The 14,703-nt window shown below is 48.1% G+C and overlaps 1 protein-coding gene and 1 long non-coding RNA gene across 9 annotated transcripts in view; both read right to left on the bottom strand.

Moving 5' to 3' along the window:
• The window catches only part of SEL1L3 (SEL1L family member 3), a 144,043-nt gene extending 132,706 nt beyond the window's left edge, over positions 1-11,337 (bottom strand). For 2 of the 8 annotated variants that reach the window (XR_008547467.2, XR_010156498.1), the window contains exon 1: positions 11,189-11,337. Coding sequence is in view for 4 of the 8 variants with exons in the window: in XM_063809442.1 (XP_063665512.1) it covers positions 10,427-10,591 (165 nt within the window). In the remaining 4 variants the exon portion in view is untranslated. Of the gene's footprint in view, positions 1-10,426; positions 10,744-11,188 lie in introns of those variants that run through there. The other 6 variants (XM_063809442.1, XM_063809441.1, XM_024356057.3 and 3 more) reach the window with 5 other exon arrangements.
• A 1,199-nt stretch (positions 11,338-12,536) lies between these two features.
• The window catches only part of LOC107974217 (uncharacterized), a 49,279-nt gene continuing 47,112 nt past the window's right edge, over positions 12,537-14,703 (bottom strand). The window contains exon 4 of the long non-coding RNA XR_010156500.1: positions 12,537-13,178. This is a non-coding gene — a long non-coding RNA (uncharacterized LOC107974217). The remainder of the gene's footprint in view (positions 13,179-14,703) is intronic.

The raw sequence follows: 14,703 nt of genomic DNA on the forward strand, positions 1-14,703 counted from the left end.
CACCACCCAGCTGGTGGGTGAGCAAAGGCAAGCCCAGAAACCTGGCTCCTTTTCTAGCCACCCACCCACTCCCACCTTCCCCACGCCATAGCAAATGATATCAATGGTGACTAATGGTCACCATTCCATGGCCTCCTGGAAACTCTAGACTAAATTCTGCTTCCACATGAATAGGGATGCACCCAGCATTTGTCCATAAGTGCTGGTTTATTAATTCAGCCAGATATGCCAAGATGTCGCCCCCATTCTCAAGATGCAAATCACAGTGTTAAGTCCACAACAGAGTTTCACCCAAGGCCAGGGATCGCTGGTGCTGGTGGAAGCCGAACCAGCCAATGGGTGGCCAACACGCCTTATTCCAAAGCAATGCCCCGAATGTTTCCCTCACTAATCCCACAAATAAGTCAAATGTCAAATAAGACATTTGCTTATTTTGTGAGACAAAGGGCAGCCCAGCACCCAGGACATGCAGAGGTGTATTAAATATCACACTTTGTTCTTTCCCAAAGAACAACTTAAAACCTCTTCCTCATTCCTTTCATGTATACCTTAAAAACTCACCCAGGCTCATCTCTCCCACTTTGATAATTTTTTGAGTAGGGATAGGGGGTGTCAGATTTTTAATGCTGATGCTAGGATCTCCAGTGAAAACCTCTTTTAAACAGAATGCCAGGGTAATGACCATTTGATTTTACTAGAAAAGTGCAGTTCATAATAACCGTGTTCATTATTTTACATCTTACTGCTAAAAATGCAACAGTCCACTTTTCTTCATTAATTAATGCAGCACCCTGAGCGTGGTTTCAGTTTTGTTTGATGGTCCATGCTTATAACATTGTGGATAGTGGACATACATACAAGCCAGGTGTTGTGGCTCATGCTGGTAATCCCAGTGCTTTGGGAGGCCAAGGCAGGAGGATCACTTGAGCCTCAAAATTCAAGGTTACAGTGAGCTATGATAGTGCCAATGCACTCCAGACTGAGCAATAGAGTAAGGCCCTGTCCCCTCCAAAATAAAAATAAAAATAAGAAGGCATATACACATTTCACCGTGTACTCTCCACAGAGCCGTCCCTTCAAATTCTGTTTCAAAAAAACTCTCCATATACTTATATGAAGATTATTTCATTTTCACCTGTTTCAAAGTCTCACGTGCAGTAAAAGTTACCCCAAGGTATATAGGTGTTAGACATATGTTATCCAACATGGTAGTCACAAGTCATATTAAGCACTTGTAATGTGGCTGGTCTGATTTGAGATGTCCTGTAAGTGTAAAATATTCATTGAATTTCAAACCCTTTGTATAAAAAAAAAGGGCTGCAAAATATCTCATTAATAAATTTTATATTAATTGTATATTGACATGACAATATTTGGATACACTGAGTTAAATAAAATACATTAATATTCATTATGCCTGCTCTTCTTACCTTTTTTTTTTTTTTTTTTGAGATGGAGTCTCGCTCTGTCGCCCAGGCTGGAGTGCAATAGGGCAATCTCGGCTCATTGCAACCTCCGCCTCCCGGGTTCTAGCGATTCTCCTGCCTCAGCCTCCTGAGCAGCTGAGATCACAGGCATGTGCCAACATGCCCAGCTAATTTTTGTATTTTCAGTAGAAACAGGGTTTTGCCATGTTGGCCAGGCTGGTCTCGAACTCCTGACCTCAGGTGATCCACCTGCCTCGGCCTCCCAAAGTGCTAGGATTACAGGTGTGAGCCACTGCCCCCGGCCTCTCTTTACTTTTTTAACATAGCTACTAGAGAATTTAAAATGATATATGTGGCTTGAAATTTGTGGTTCACATTGTATTTCAACTGAATAGTGCTATTCTAAATTTGAGGTCAGCTGACTTTCTTGGGAAAAAAAAAAATAGCCAGATAGTAAATATTTTAGGTTTTGCAGGGACACTTTGAAACAGCCATAGGGACAACACATAACTGAATGAGTGTGGCCGTGGTCCCATACAACTTTGGTTACAAAAACAGGCAGCTGACTGGACAGGCCCACAGGCCTATAGTTTGCGAACTGCTTTTCTAAATTATCAAGCTTTTTTTTTGAGACTGAGTCTCCCTCTATCGCCCAGGCTCAAGTGCAGTGGCACAATCTCAGCTCACTGCAACCTCTGCCTCCCAGGTTCAAGTGATTCTCGTGCCTCAGCCTCCTGAGTACCTGGGACTACAGGCACGTGCCACCACACCCGGGTAATTTTTATATTTTTAGTAGAGACCGAGTTTCACCATGTTGGCCAGGCTGCTCTCGAACTTCTGACCTCAGGTGATCCACCCACCTCGGCCTTCCAAAGTGCTGGGATTACAGCATGAGCCTACAGCGCCTGGCCAATTATCAAGCTATTATCCCAGATAGAGTTTTGAAGAACAAAAGGTGACAGAAGATATGCTTTGTTAGGAGTTCTCATATAGGAGAAACGGGGTGAATAGCTCAACTGGGCATCATTTCATATGTGTGTAGTTGATGGGGCTTGATTCTGTATTTTTCTAAGGTTCCCTGGTGGAGAGTGTTGACATTTTGCTATTGTTTCTTTCAGAAAAGATCTAAGTCAGAGGATAACATGAAGTTAAGCTAGGCAAAGAGATCAAATTTTAAGCACTGAGATGGATTGTTTGACAAGTAGGAGAAGCTTGAATGACAGCTGGAGTACAAGAGAAGAGAGACTTCGGGGTGGGGCAATGTTTCCTTAAGTTAATGAGGGTGTGTTGGCCCCAAAGAGGGCCTCAAAATCACCCTGCATGGCCTGTGCAGAACATGGTCTAAACCCTTCAAGAAGGTGCTTTGAGGCACCCATGCAATGAAGGAAGCTGGCATCCGGTGGCTTGTAGCAGACCCTGTGGGCAGCTGATTCACCACGAGTCGTGGCTACCTTTCCTATGCACAAAACCAACACTGATTAGCAACACATCACACTCTAAATATTGATTAAGCTGAAGCTGACTTCCTGGCTCAAGTCATGTGTGTGGTTATAAGCTGTTTCCTGCCAGGAAAATAAGGCAATTAACTTGAAGAGTTCCAGCTACAGGCATGACACGTGTCCAGCCTTCATAGGTATTTTCACATGCCAGGTTGCATTAACACAAGCTAAAAATTTATCTGCATGTTCCTTTGTTTAGAAATTATGAGTTCAGAGTCCATGTCATTGTTATGTTTCCAGCTTCTAAGATAGAGTCTGACACACAGTAAGAATTTAGTAAGTGTTTCTTGCTGAAATAAAGCACTGGGGCTGGGCATGGTGGCTCATGCCTGTAATCCCAGCACTTTGGGAGGCCGAGGCGGGCGGATCACCTGAGGTCAGGAGTTTGAGACCAGCCTGGTCAACAAGGTGAAACCTTGTCTCTGCTAAAAATACAAAAAAAAAGTTAGCCAGGTGTGGTGGCGGGCACCGGTAATCCCAGCTACCTGGGAGGCTAAAGCAGGAGAATCACTTGAAACTGGGAGGTGGAGGTTGCAGTGAGCCGAGATTGTGCCACTGCACTCCAGCCTGGACAACAGAGCGAGATTCCGTCTCAGGAAAAACAAAAAGCACTGGGCATGGGCATTTCTGCCAGGTGCCTCAGTGGCCCTGAGGGCACTTGCATATAAACCAAATGACTTGATCAGTTTTGAGTCCCCACTGCCTTCTTCTTATACTCGTAAGTTCTCTTGTAAGGGGTCCCCATCATTTCTCTATTTTTCTCCCAGCCTCGTTAATTCCTTCCAAAGGAATTACCCTTTGGCACCTCATTGGTCCCTGGGGATCAGAGCTGAGCTGGGGAACTGTGAGGTCAGAGAAGGTGGCACCTTGGCACCCACCTTACCCATTTGGGGCAAACTTCTCCCAGCTATTTTGTCCTTCTAGACCTTTTCAGACAACTGCCGTACATTCTAGACCGTTTCCATTTCTCCACACCAAAAATACAAATTAAATTTTTAAGATTTCTCATCCCTCGACCCTCTGCTGAATTCCTGTTCATCTGGCAAGTTCATCCATGTTACTGTGATAATGAAAAAATACTGAGGTAAGGTCACGTATCTGTATTTCTACACCAGCTTTGTGGAGATAATGCCTTAAAAGCACAGTCTAAATGCACCGCAACTCTAAGCAAGATATTTGGGGTGAAGAGGGGCATCTGTACCCCTCAAATTATGTCGTTTAGGCAGCTACAATAGATGTTCCACCTTGAAAGCAACATACTGATCCATTTTGCACGCAACAGAGCTGCCCTGAAAAATGCCTGAGCCCTCAAATATGTTTATACCAGATGTGAGCTCTCATCAAAGTCAAATTTGACAACGTCATGCACAGTCACAAAACACAGATTCTCTTGCTTTTGTGTAAATGTGCATGTATTGTAATTTAAAAACAAAACAAAACAAAAACAAAGAAATGGGCCGGTTAATGTGTGTTCATGATAGAAGACCCCAAATAGGAGATCTAAATGCATTGAACTCAGCCTGGGAATCAAGAAACAGATGAATTTATGTATATTCTGGATGGAAAAATAAAACTATCAATATGACCTAAACTTCTTTTAGGATAACTGCATTTGATTCCTTTAAGAAAATCAATAAGAAGAGATGCTATTCAAATAACCCTCCCTTGCTCAAAGAGCTGAGAAAACTTGGCTTTGTTCTCTATCTGGTCTCCACTTGGTATTTAAGGAAGGAACAGAGAGATTGGGAAACTTTAAATCATTCACATCTTGCTACGGGAAGTTCACTGGCATGTACACATGTCTGTGGGTGGGTATGATAAGAAAACAATAACTGTTTTTCTCATTCCTGACCTTTCTGCCCCATTCTTCTAAGAAAACTGTGGCTCATGAGGGCTTTCTCTTCAAACTGGCTGGATCACATTTTCCCTAGATCAAAAAGGTAAGTGTCTTGCCTTAAAGGGCCTATTTTTGTAATTTCTGTCTACTAGATATAAGCAAAAATTCTGTTTAGGTCAACAAAGCATGCAATTAAGCAAAATGGATGATGATGTCAATACAGACTTCAAAACCAGCATGTGCTTAGGGAAGAACTTCCCAGTTGAGTATTATTCCCTCCTAAACCTGAGAGCTGGCCAGAGCCACACCATCACAGTCATGATCAATATTCCTGGTTGTGTAAGATTCTCCCCCATACTATTTAATATGCTGTTTCTTCCCAACTTACATCACACAAAGCTACCTAAGCTTGGTTTGCTCTTATTTCATTGAGTACCTACTGTGTACTGAGCACTGGGATGGGTGTGTTAAACCTTTTTCTCTCTCTGACTTCTAACCTCCTCCTCTCACATGGGACCTCATAGAACTTCTCACTTCTAACCCAATCCTCACAACAACCCACAGAGGGAGACAGCATCCCACTGTTACAGCTGAGGCAATGGAATGCCTTCAGAGAGGGTAAGTAACTTGCCCAAGGTCAACCAGCTACCAAAAAGCAGAACCAAAATTCAAATCCACATTGGCTGACTCCAAAGCCAGTGAAGGTGTGCCTCTTGTCTTCTAACAACACCCAAAGATGATGCCCTCAACTCACGTCCTTGCCTTTATACACCTGTCACCGCTTTCTGGCTACAGGGTTGGGGAATCTCATGACTTTCCTTATTCCCATCTTGAAAGGGTTGGGGCTAAAATGCCATTATGCCGGCATGCCTTGAGTTTGGAGGAGACAGATATTGCCTTAACCACAAACACACAAACACCAGACTCAGCCAGCTCCCCAGTATAACTAAGCCCTTCTCCAGGTAGAGATGGGAAACAAGGCCTGCCAAGGCAGAATCCCATCAGCCATTCCTCACGGGCCGAACACGCCTCCTGCCCCTCGGCTCCTTTCTCAGGGGAATGGCATGAGCCATTAAACAGGGTAACTGAATTCACTTTAGGCTATTTACGGTCTACTCCAGTCTATCCATGTTTCCAGCGAATTGCCTGGGTTATTCTCTCCTACCTGTCCTCTAGCTCTGACGCTTTTGCCAACAGGCAGCCAGAAGAAATAGAAGGCAAGAGGCCAACACCATGGCTTGGGAAATTTTAGGAGCTCCAGTCAGGATGAATATGGAAGCTATTGGTTGATGTGAGGTTTGGGGATGATCTCTATTTTCAAATATTCATAATACCTCTCCCTCAAGCTAGATAACTGCAGATCTCTTTACCTCGTTTTGATCTTCTCATGCCCTGCATTGCACACATAGTGAGGGGTTAATGAATACTCTCAGATGGATGACCGAGGGTCTGTGGCCACTTACAGGGAATCCTGTACAAGGCTCTGTCACAGCCGCTGTCTGCTAACTGTCCCACATGTATCTGTTCTGTTTTTTTGTTGTTGTTGTTTTGTTTTTGTTTTTTTTATTTTGTTGTTTTGTTTGTTTGTTTGTTTTGAGACAGAGTCTCACTCTGTCGCCAGGCTGGAGTGCAGCGGCGCGATCTCAGCTCACTGTAACCTCTGCCTCCTGGGTTCAAGCAATTCTCCTGTCTCAGCCTCCCAAGTAGCTGGGATTATAGGTGCACGCCACCACACCCGGCTAATTTTTGTATTATTAGTAGAGATGGGGTTTCACCATGTTGGCCAGGATGGTCTCGATCTCCTGACCTCGTGATCCGCCTGCCTCGGCCTCCCAAAGTGCTGTGATTACAGGCGTAAGACACCGCGCCCAGCCTCTGTGCTGTTAATGTCCTCTTACTTCTTTGTCCTCAGTCTGATTGTCTAACAAGTGCAGCTATCCACTCCGAACATTTCAACTGACAGCTGACATCAATACTGGCCATCCTGAGATTTATCTTTTCATATAAGAAAATATTATACTTTGGAGACCAGAGCTTAGAACAAACAAGATTGTCTTCTGGAAGTGCCATTATCACAGATAGAGAGCTGGGGCAGCCTCAGGCTGGTTCTAGCCAAGTTGGAAGAAGGTAAGAGTTAATGGTGTAAGAAAATAGCAAGAAGGCCCGTTGGGCAGGGAAAGTTCTGCGTGGAGCACAGTACTCAGCACCCGCGACCTCAGTGGAAGCAATTTCATTATCTTTTGCTTTCGAGGCCCTCTCCCTCTCTGAGGAGGCTCTCTGCATCTTGACCTTTGGTGACCTCAGAATTTTCTGGCAGCCACTGGAACCAGGGATCATCTTTTCAGAAATCTGTTTGGCATCGTTCCGTGACTTATCTTTCAGCCCTCATCACAATTATTCATGCTTTGGCAGTATCCTAGCTGCAGACACAGTACTCTTTTTGAGCTGATACTGAAGGTTACTCCGTCCCAGCCTATGGAGACGGAAGGCCCCCACTCCTCAGGACCCTGACTCCAGGAAGCATGCTCCCTGTGAGGGCAGGTGCTTAAAGGCATCTATTCAGAAGCTGCTCTCAACCTCCAGCCCTTGTGAACAGGCAAATAGGTGAAGATAACACAAAACAGGAACTGGTCCCCAAATCATAGGCAATTTGGCTTTGGAATGCATTCCAAGGCACATTTGCTGTACACTTGTATGCACATTCATCCAAACTCAAATGCTAAACTCCACTAGCTGCCTCTGGACTACATAAAAACCCCAAACCTTTATCTCTTCATTAACGATGGCAAATATTTTCTGGCTTTACCTTTCTTCCCCACTTTAACATCCTGCTTCTATTCTGTGGCCTGCGCTTCCTGCTTTGTATATTTTAGATTACTTTAGACATGACCTCACATCCTGGCCAATTGCACAGTAGCTGCTAATTGCTAGAGCTTTGCTAATGGCCCGTACATCGATGAAGAATGAGTTACAAGCAGCAAAATCCAGAAGACAATAAGCTAGCGTGGTTTAGAGCTGGGGCTCTGGAGGGAGACAGATTTGGGTTTCAATCTCAGACTGTATGGCCTGGGGCAACTAACTTAACCTCTCTGAGTCTCTGTTATCTCATCTAAATGGAGATTACAGTAGCTCCTACCTCAGAGGGTTGTTGCTAAGATAAATACTGGATAATGCCTATAAACGACTTAGCACAATGTATAGCACAATGTAAGCTATCGTTATTACCATGTAGGCTTTCAAATTATGAAAGACCTTTCCTCCTCTAGAGTCTACATATTCCTGGGATCCTGCCCAGCTATTCTGCTCCATCTCTACCCTGCACCTGCCCAGCCCCATCCCCCTGACCAACCACTTCCTCCAGGTAGCATTCCTTGATTGAGCAAAATGCACACAATTATACATTTGCGTTTTCTCTCTATTGTTCTATGTTTTTCAAGTGTTTCATATGGATATTTACATTTTCCCCAATTCTCACACCAAGCTTCTCCAAGGTCAAGAAGCCTTGCCTTCAGTAGTCTCTTGGGTAGTGTAGACCCAAGAGCAACATCCCTAGTAAACGGCTAGATCTTCAGAACAAAATGTGGAGACTACCTTTTAAGTCGGCCTTTTGTGTCCTTTGCAAAATGGCTCTCTTGTTTATCAAAGTCTGTCTTGTACAGTAAGCGTATCAGAAGTCCATCTGAAGGAAGCATACAAAGGCAGGAAGCACTGACATTTCCCCCCACCATGAGGTCCCCAAATCCATTCCTTCCCCATCTGCCAAGACATTCATCCATGCTCTAGTTATTTTCCACATCACAGTATTTTCTAAAATTACTCTTTCCGGAGCCCTTCCTCACTCCTTCACTATCTCACTTGAGTCTATCCATGGCATCATTTTTCCCTCTGTTCTCTTAATCCCCCTTGGTGTACACAGAACTTTCACAGGAATACTTGCTCCATCATCATCTGTCTCTGTTTCCAGAGTCCACTTAGGCCCTTAGGCTTTGCTCTCCTGACTCTGACTTCCTGAACTGTCCAGAAGTAGTCCCCCTCCTTGCCAGGTCTTGAGATGTCCACGTGGAACTTTTCGGCCCGGCCCATTTGTATATGAATGTTTCACGCAACACTCTACTACATCACTTCTGCTTCTGTGGGTAGCCAGCAGGGCCCTGTGTACAGGGATCATCTGTTTAAACTGAAATCTTGTCATTTGTTATGGCAGTTTTATTTATGAGCCTGTGTGTTGTAACCTTGTGGCATAAATATTAAATAATAATATCTCTTGGGCAAAAAAATATCATTCATGTTAACTGACAACTTCTTATGAAAATATGAAGTAAGCCCAACCACACAATTTGATATTGGCTAATTCTGAAATATGAGTAAAAGCACGGATTGCTCAACAGGTAGATGCACAGGCAGAATTATAATTTGCATTTTTACACCTTCTTGCTTCAAGAAATGAAACATTCAAGAAGTAAAAAACGTTAAAAGAAACGGGCTGAGTGGCAAATTTCTTCAGAATCAAATTCTAATTTCTGCCAGTATCTCCTAAGCAGTTTTTAGCTTCCAAAAAGAAAGACTCCAAATAATGACAATGCCACATAAGTGAAATGAATTCTGGACAATGACACTGCTCATTTTTTTTTTTTTTGGCATTCTGTGAATTTCGTATTACATCAGTTTCATGATTCAGCATTTTCCATTTCATTTATTTACAGTAATATATGGCGAGATAACCCAAGGTTTCTGCAGGATTTTGGAACATAAGTTACTCTGGGCAGGAAGGGTGTCGCCTTCTGTAAATTTACTATTGTTTAGGAGAACTCAAAACAGAAGCAAGCAAGCCCTCAAAGGAACTGAGAAAATTTCTCCCCACTTTGTTCTGAGGGGTCTCAGCTACTGTGGTATTTAAAATAAACTGGTTTTGAAAAATAGGTTACTGCCCTTTAGTTGATGACTAAAACAGAAGCCAAGAAGTGTGCAAATTGCAAACTGACATGCATGAGCCAAACATATTCTCTGAAATGGCAATGTTCAAGACGCAGCTAAAGTCACCACTCTGGCGGTAAGCGTGTTACAGAGAACTAGATTTCTTTCCGGCATCCGCAACTTGGCTGGAGTGACCAAGGAGGAGTTGAAGAGCGCTGGAGATGCGAGGTGCGTTGGCAGAAAACTGTCCGGGCCGGGAGGACCCGGTGGAAACTAAAAGGAGGGTCGACGCGGGTGGCGGGCGCCGAGAGTAAGAGGCGAAGTTGGGCACGGGAAGGAAAGGAGCTGCGAGAAGATTGAGAGGGAAGCCCAGGAGGGGTGGGGGGTTGGGGGGTGCTGGAGACTGCGCGCGGCGGGGCGGGGAGCGAACTCCGGGCGGCGAGGCTCCCGGGTGGAGTCGAGGACAAGAAGGGGTCTCGAGGGTAACCCGACCCGGGTCTAGAGAGAGTCCAGGAGGGAGATGAATGAGCACGAGCGAGAGAGCAGCTTGGCAAGTCCGGTCCAAGCGCCCCTCTCCATGCCCGGGGTACCTATCCCAGGTGCCGGGAACGCCCGGGGCGCAGCGACGAGGAAGAGAGAAAACTAGCAGCGGCGTCCCCGCCCCGCGTGGCGGGTGTCCCCGGCCGCCCCCACCCACGTCCCCGGGGCCCCGCGCGGAGGGGAAGACCCGGGCAGGGTCCGGCGCTCACCAGGTAGCAGAGCAGGAGCAGCGCGCAGGCAGAGCGGCCGCCGAGGCCCTGGGGGACGCCGCCACTCGGGGGGACCATGGCTGCGGCCCGGGGGCCGACCGCGAGCGGCGGGGGTTGCTGCTGCTGCTGCCGCGGCCACCCGAGCCCCGCGCCGCGCCGCTGCATGGCGAGGCCGCCCGGATCCGGGCCGGAACAGGTCACCTGGTGCAGGGACCGGCCCCCGCCCGAGGCGCCACCTTCCCGCCCGCCCCCGGCCGGGCCGGCCGCCGCGCGCGGGGCCACCTGCCGCCACCTCCGGACCCGCCGCCGCCGCCACTGCCGCTCCCGCCGTCGCCGCCCCCGCAGCCCCAGCCGAGCGCCGGCTCCTCCCCGCCTCCCCGTCCCCGTCCCCTCCCTCCCCTCTGCCTCCCTGCCCAGCCCTCCTCCCGGCCGCTCCCTCTGGCCCCCAGGCTTCCACCCCTCGGGGCAGCGGGCGCCCACGCAGGTGGACACCGACCCGGGTCCCGCCCCTTGGCCGCCGCCACCCCCCGCCCGGGTCGCTGGGCCCCGGCGCACCCCCCTTTCCCTTTCTCTCTGCTCCTCCCCCGCCCCCCTTCCGCGCTCCTGCTCTCTGCGATCCCCCTCCTCTCCCTCCGGCTCCCTCTTCCTTCTCCCCTCGCGCTCCCAAACCCCCTCTCTTTTTCACTTTCTCCTTTTCCTCCCTTTCCTCTTTCTCCCTTCCCATCCTCTTCCTCGCTCCCGCATTCTTCCTCTCCCACCCACCCCTTTTGCGGGTCGCACAGACCAGTTCCCGCCCGTGCAATGGGTTTTTGTCTGGTTGCTTTTTTGGCCGGGGCGCCATTCCCGCAGGGCGCAGGGCGAGTGTGCCCCCTGGAGTTGTGCCGCGCAGCTGCCCGGCTCCCAGGCCTTCAGGATGGATTTTGACCCCTGCCAACCTCCACCTGTCCACCTGCGGGGTTGGGACCGCCTCCTTGCTGGCATGTTTGCAGCCGGGCTGCGCCCCACCCTGCCGGCTGGTTCGCGGCACGTTCTGGATGTTTCCCGAGGGTTTTGTGTGGTGCCGCCGCCACCGCCACCACTGCGCTCTTTGTTTTAATTGTCCAGAGTATTGGCACCCAGGACGGGTTTGTATTTGATTTGCATCCCTGTGCTCCGGCTTCCACTTTGGACCGAGAAGAAAATGAATTAATTAGGTCAATACAGTAATACTGGAGCCCCAAATGAAAGGGGTGAGGCCCTGGAAGTGCGCAAACAGCTTTTTAAAAAACCAGGACACATCCTCGGCCTTGGGGACGCAGGTTGAGACTGGCTGCTCTCCGACCCGGGTTCTGCGGCCTGGCGGGGAGGGGCCTCCGGCCGGCGGGACCACCAGCTCGCCGCCGGCCTTGGCGTTCAGGGAAGCGCTTGGCTGTGTCTAGCGGCTCCGACAACTATCTGGGCCCGCAGCTGCTGCTCTGAAACAGTTAATCCACCTTCCAAAGTTCGCAGAAGCTTCCCTTTAGCACTGGTAGATTTGTGCGGATTGGAACTAATAATAGCCTGGGAGCCTGAGAGGCCACAGCCCTTTCCCTGTGCCACGAGCATAGGTCAAGTCACAACAGACGTCGGGGAGAGGCTGGTGGTGAGACGGGGTGCCTGGGATGGTTTGACGGGCGTGGGCATCCCCTGTGCCTGGACGCGCCCTCAGCTGCTTCAGTACAGGCCTGGCCACACCAGGCATGGTGGCTCCTCAGCTGTCGTCCACTTTTTTTTAGGTCACCTAAGAGCTGTGGCCTTGTGTGAGTCCCCTGGCCTTATTCCACCGGTTCTCAAACTTCAGAATTACCTGGAGCGATTGTTAAAACACAGATTCCTGGACTTCAGCCCTAGAATTTCTGACTCAGTTGGTCCTGGGAGGGACTTGAGAATGTACCTTTCTAACAAGCTCCTGGGTGATGTTAATGCGCTGGTTCAAACAGCCCTCCTCCATTTCCAGAACTATTGGCTTTTAGGGAACTGGGCTCCTGCTCTTCCCAGCCAGCTGCCACCACATTAAAGCATTTTGGGGGTTTTGACAGATGCTCCCACTATCTCTGTTCCACTTCTGCAGAAACAAAGCACTTAACATTCTCCTGTGTGACGTGGAAAACATTTATTCTATCGAGTGTCCAAGGGAACAAAAGATTTGGTGGCTTTGTCCCAGATCCTGTCTATATCTTTTCCATCAGGTCCAAATACAGACTATGCTTTTAATGTATATGGAAGGAAAATTGTCGGCCAGTTCAGGGGGAAGGGGCTTCAACAGGCATTGCAGCATTTCTAGGGTTGCCACCTGTCTTCCTGGGCCACGCTCCGGAGTTTCTCTCCTCCCACATTGCACACAGATTCTGTTGGTCTTCGGGGAGCTAAATGGTTCCTCCGGGTTGTTTGTAATCAGGATTCATGGAATTGGGAGTTTTCAAGGCCTTGTGAGCTTTGAGGATTTGGGTTTACCTAAGTGTAGGTAAGCAGAGTGCCCCACTGGAGGCTGGACTGTTTCTAACTTGCCATATCCAACTGCTCACTTCTCCCCTACTCACTCATCTCCTATTGTGTTCCTACTGTGGACTGGGCACCACCTGAGGCCCCAGGATTCCAGAGGTAGGCAGGATGGCTCTGTTTCTGCAAGGAGCATCAGGCATGCAGAAAACCGGCCAGAGTTTGGTCTTCTAAGAGGGATGTGTGAGTTGCTCTCTCATCCTGAGCTAGAGGTGGTGGGATTAACTGCTTCATCCTGTGTTGGAGAGGGGGAGAGAAAAAGTCAAGATTTCTTTTCACGGGGGAGTGGGACGTTTTGATCCAGAAGACAGAATCAGCTCTTACTTTTGCGTCTCTCCAGCAGTTTGTGTCAGTCATTGAAAGGGCGTGGTCTGATTTCAGAAGAAAGCCCTTTATTTAAAAAGAAATATATCTTCCCATTGTCCCATGGAAGGGCTTGAAATCTCACCATTACAATTCATCAGTTTAAATTAAGTTTTAATACGCCACTAACAGTCGAAGGCCCCAGGGGGAGATTGGCCTCCCTTATTACTGCCTTGGTGTGAGTCAGTTTATCACATGCCCTTGGAAAGGGACCAATTCCACACCTCAACACGGGAAAGGACAAAGGCACAGAGTCCTGAGCTCATCACGGCCCGCCCCTAGGAGGAGACTTCAGAGGCCTGGAGGGAGGGGCTGGAGAAAGGACTGCATCTGCATGCCTAGGTGGCACATCATAGCATTCCAGGTGAGATGTTCTGAGACTCTGAAATTTTTTTTTCTTTTTTTTTTTTTTTTTGAGACAGAGTCTCACTGTGTTGCCCAGGCTGGAGTGCAGTGGCGTGATCTCGGCTTACTGCAACCTCCACCCCCTGGGTTTAAGCTATTCTCCTGCCTCAAGGCTCTCGAGTAGCTGGGATTACAGGCACCTGCCACCATGCCCAGCTAATTTTTGTATTTTTAGTAGAGATGGGGGTTTCACCATGTTGGCCAGGTTGGTCTTGAACTCCTGACCTCGTGATCCACCCACCTAGGCGTCCCAAAGTGCTGGGATTACAGGCGTGAGCCACCATGCCTGGCCCAAAATGGTTTAAGATCAGTCACGTCTCGGGGACCAATGCACTTGGTCAACTATTACTTTACCAAGCAAAAATAGTTTTTATAAACCAACTGCATATACTATCTTCTGTCAGTATCATTTCATTAAAAAGACAAGGCCTTTTACCATCAAAAAATTAGGAAGGGCCTAACATCCTAAGAAAAGACTGGTTTGGGTGCCATGGCTCATACTTGTAATCTCAGCACTTTGGGAGGCCAACACGGGTGGATCACTTGAGCCCAGAAGTTTGTGACCAGCCTGGGCAACATGGTGAAACCCTGTCTCTACTAAAAATACAAAAATTAGTCAGGTGTGGTGGTGTGTGCCTGCAGTCCCAGCTACTCAGGAAGCTGAGATGGGAGGATCACTTGAGCTCAGGAGGTCAAGGCTATACTGAGGTCTAATCACACCACTGCACTCCAGCCTGGGCGACAGAGTGAGACCTTGTCTTAAAAAAAAAAAGAAAAAAAAAGGCTGTTCTTTAATCTGAATATTTTATTTCTGTCTTGTCTTTATATGTTGCATTTTGCTGTGGATCAGTAAAAACTTACCTTTGGAGTGGCCCTGTCCATGTCGGCACTTGGTAACCACATTTCTATATACTAAGGATGGCTGGGGCAAAGAGATCTGCCCCTGCGGAGACAAATGACCTCCAGATTACAGGAGGTGGGTAGGAAGGCAT

This window comes from Pan troglodytes, chromosome 3, assembly GCF_028858775.2.
Source record: "Pan troglodytes isolate AG18354 chromosome 3, NHGRI_mPanTro3-v2.0_pri, whole genome shotgun sequence".
Taxonomy (NCBI): Eukaryota; Metazoa; Chordata; class Mammalia; order Primates; family Hominidae; genus Pan; species Pan troglodytes.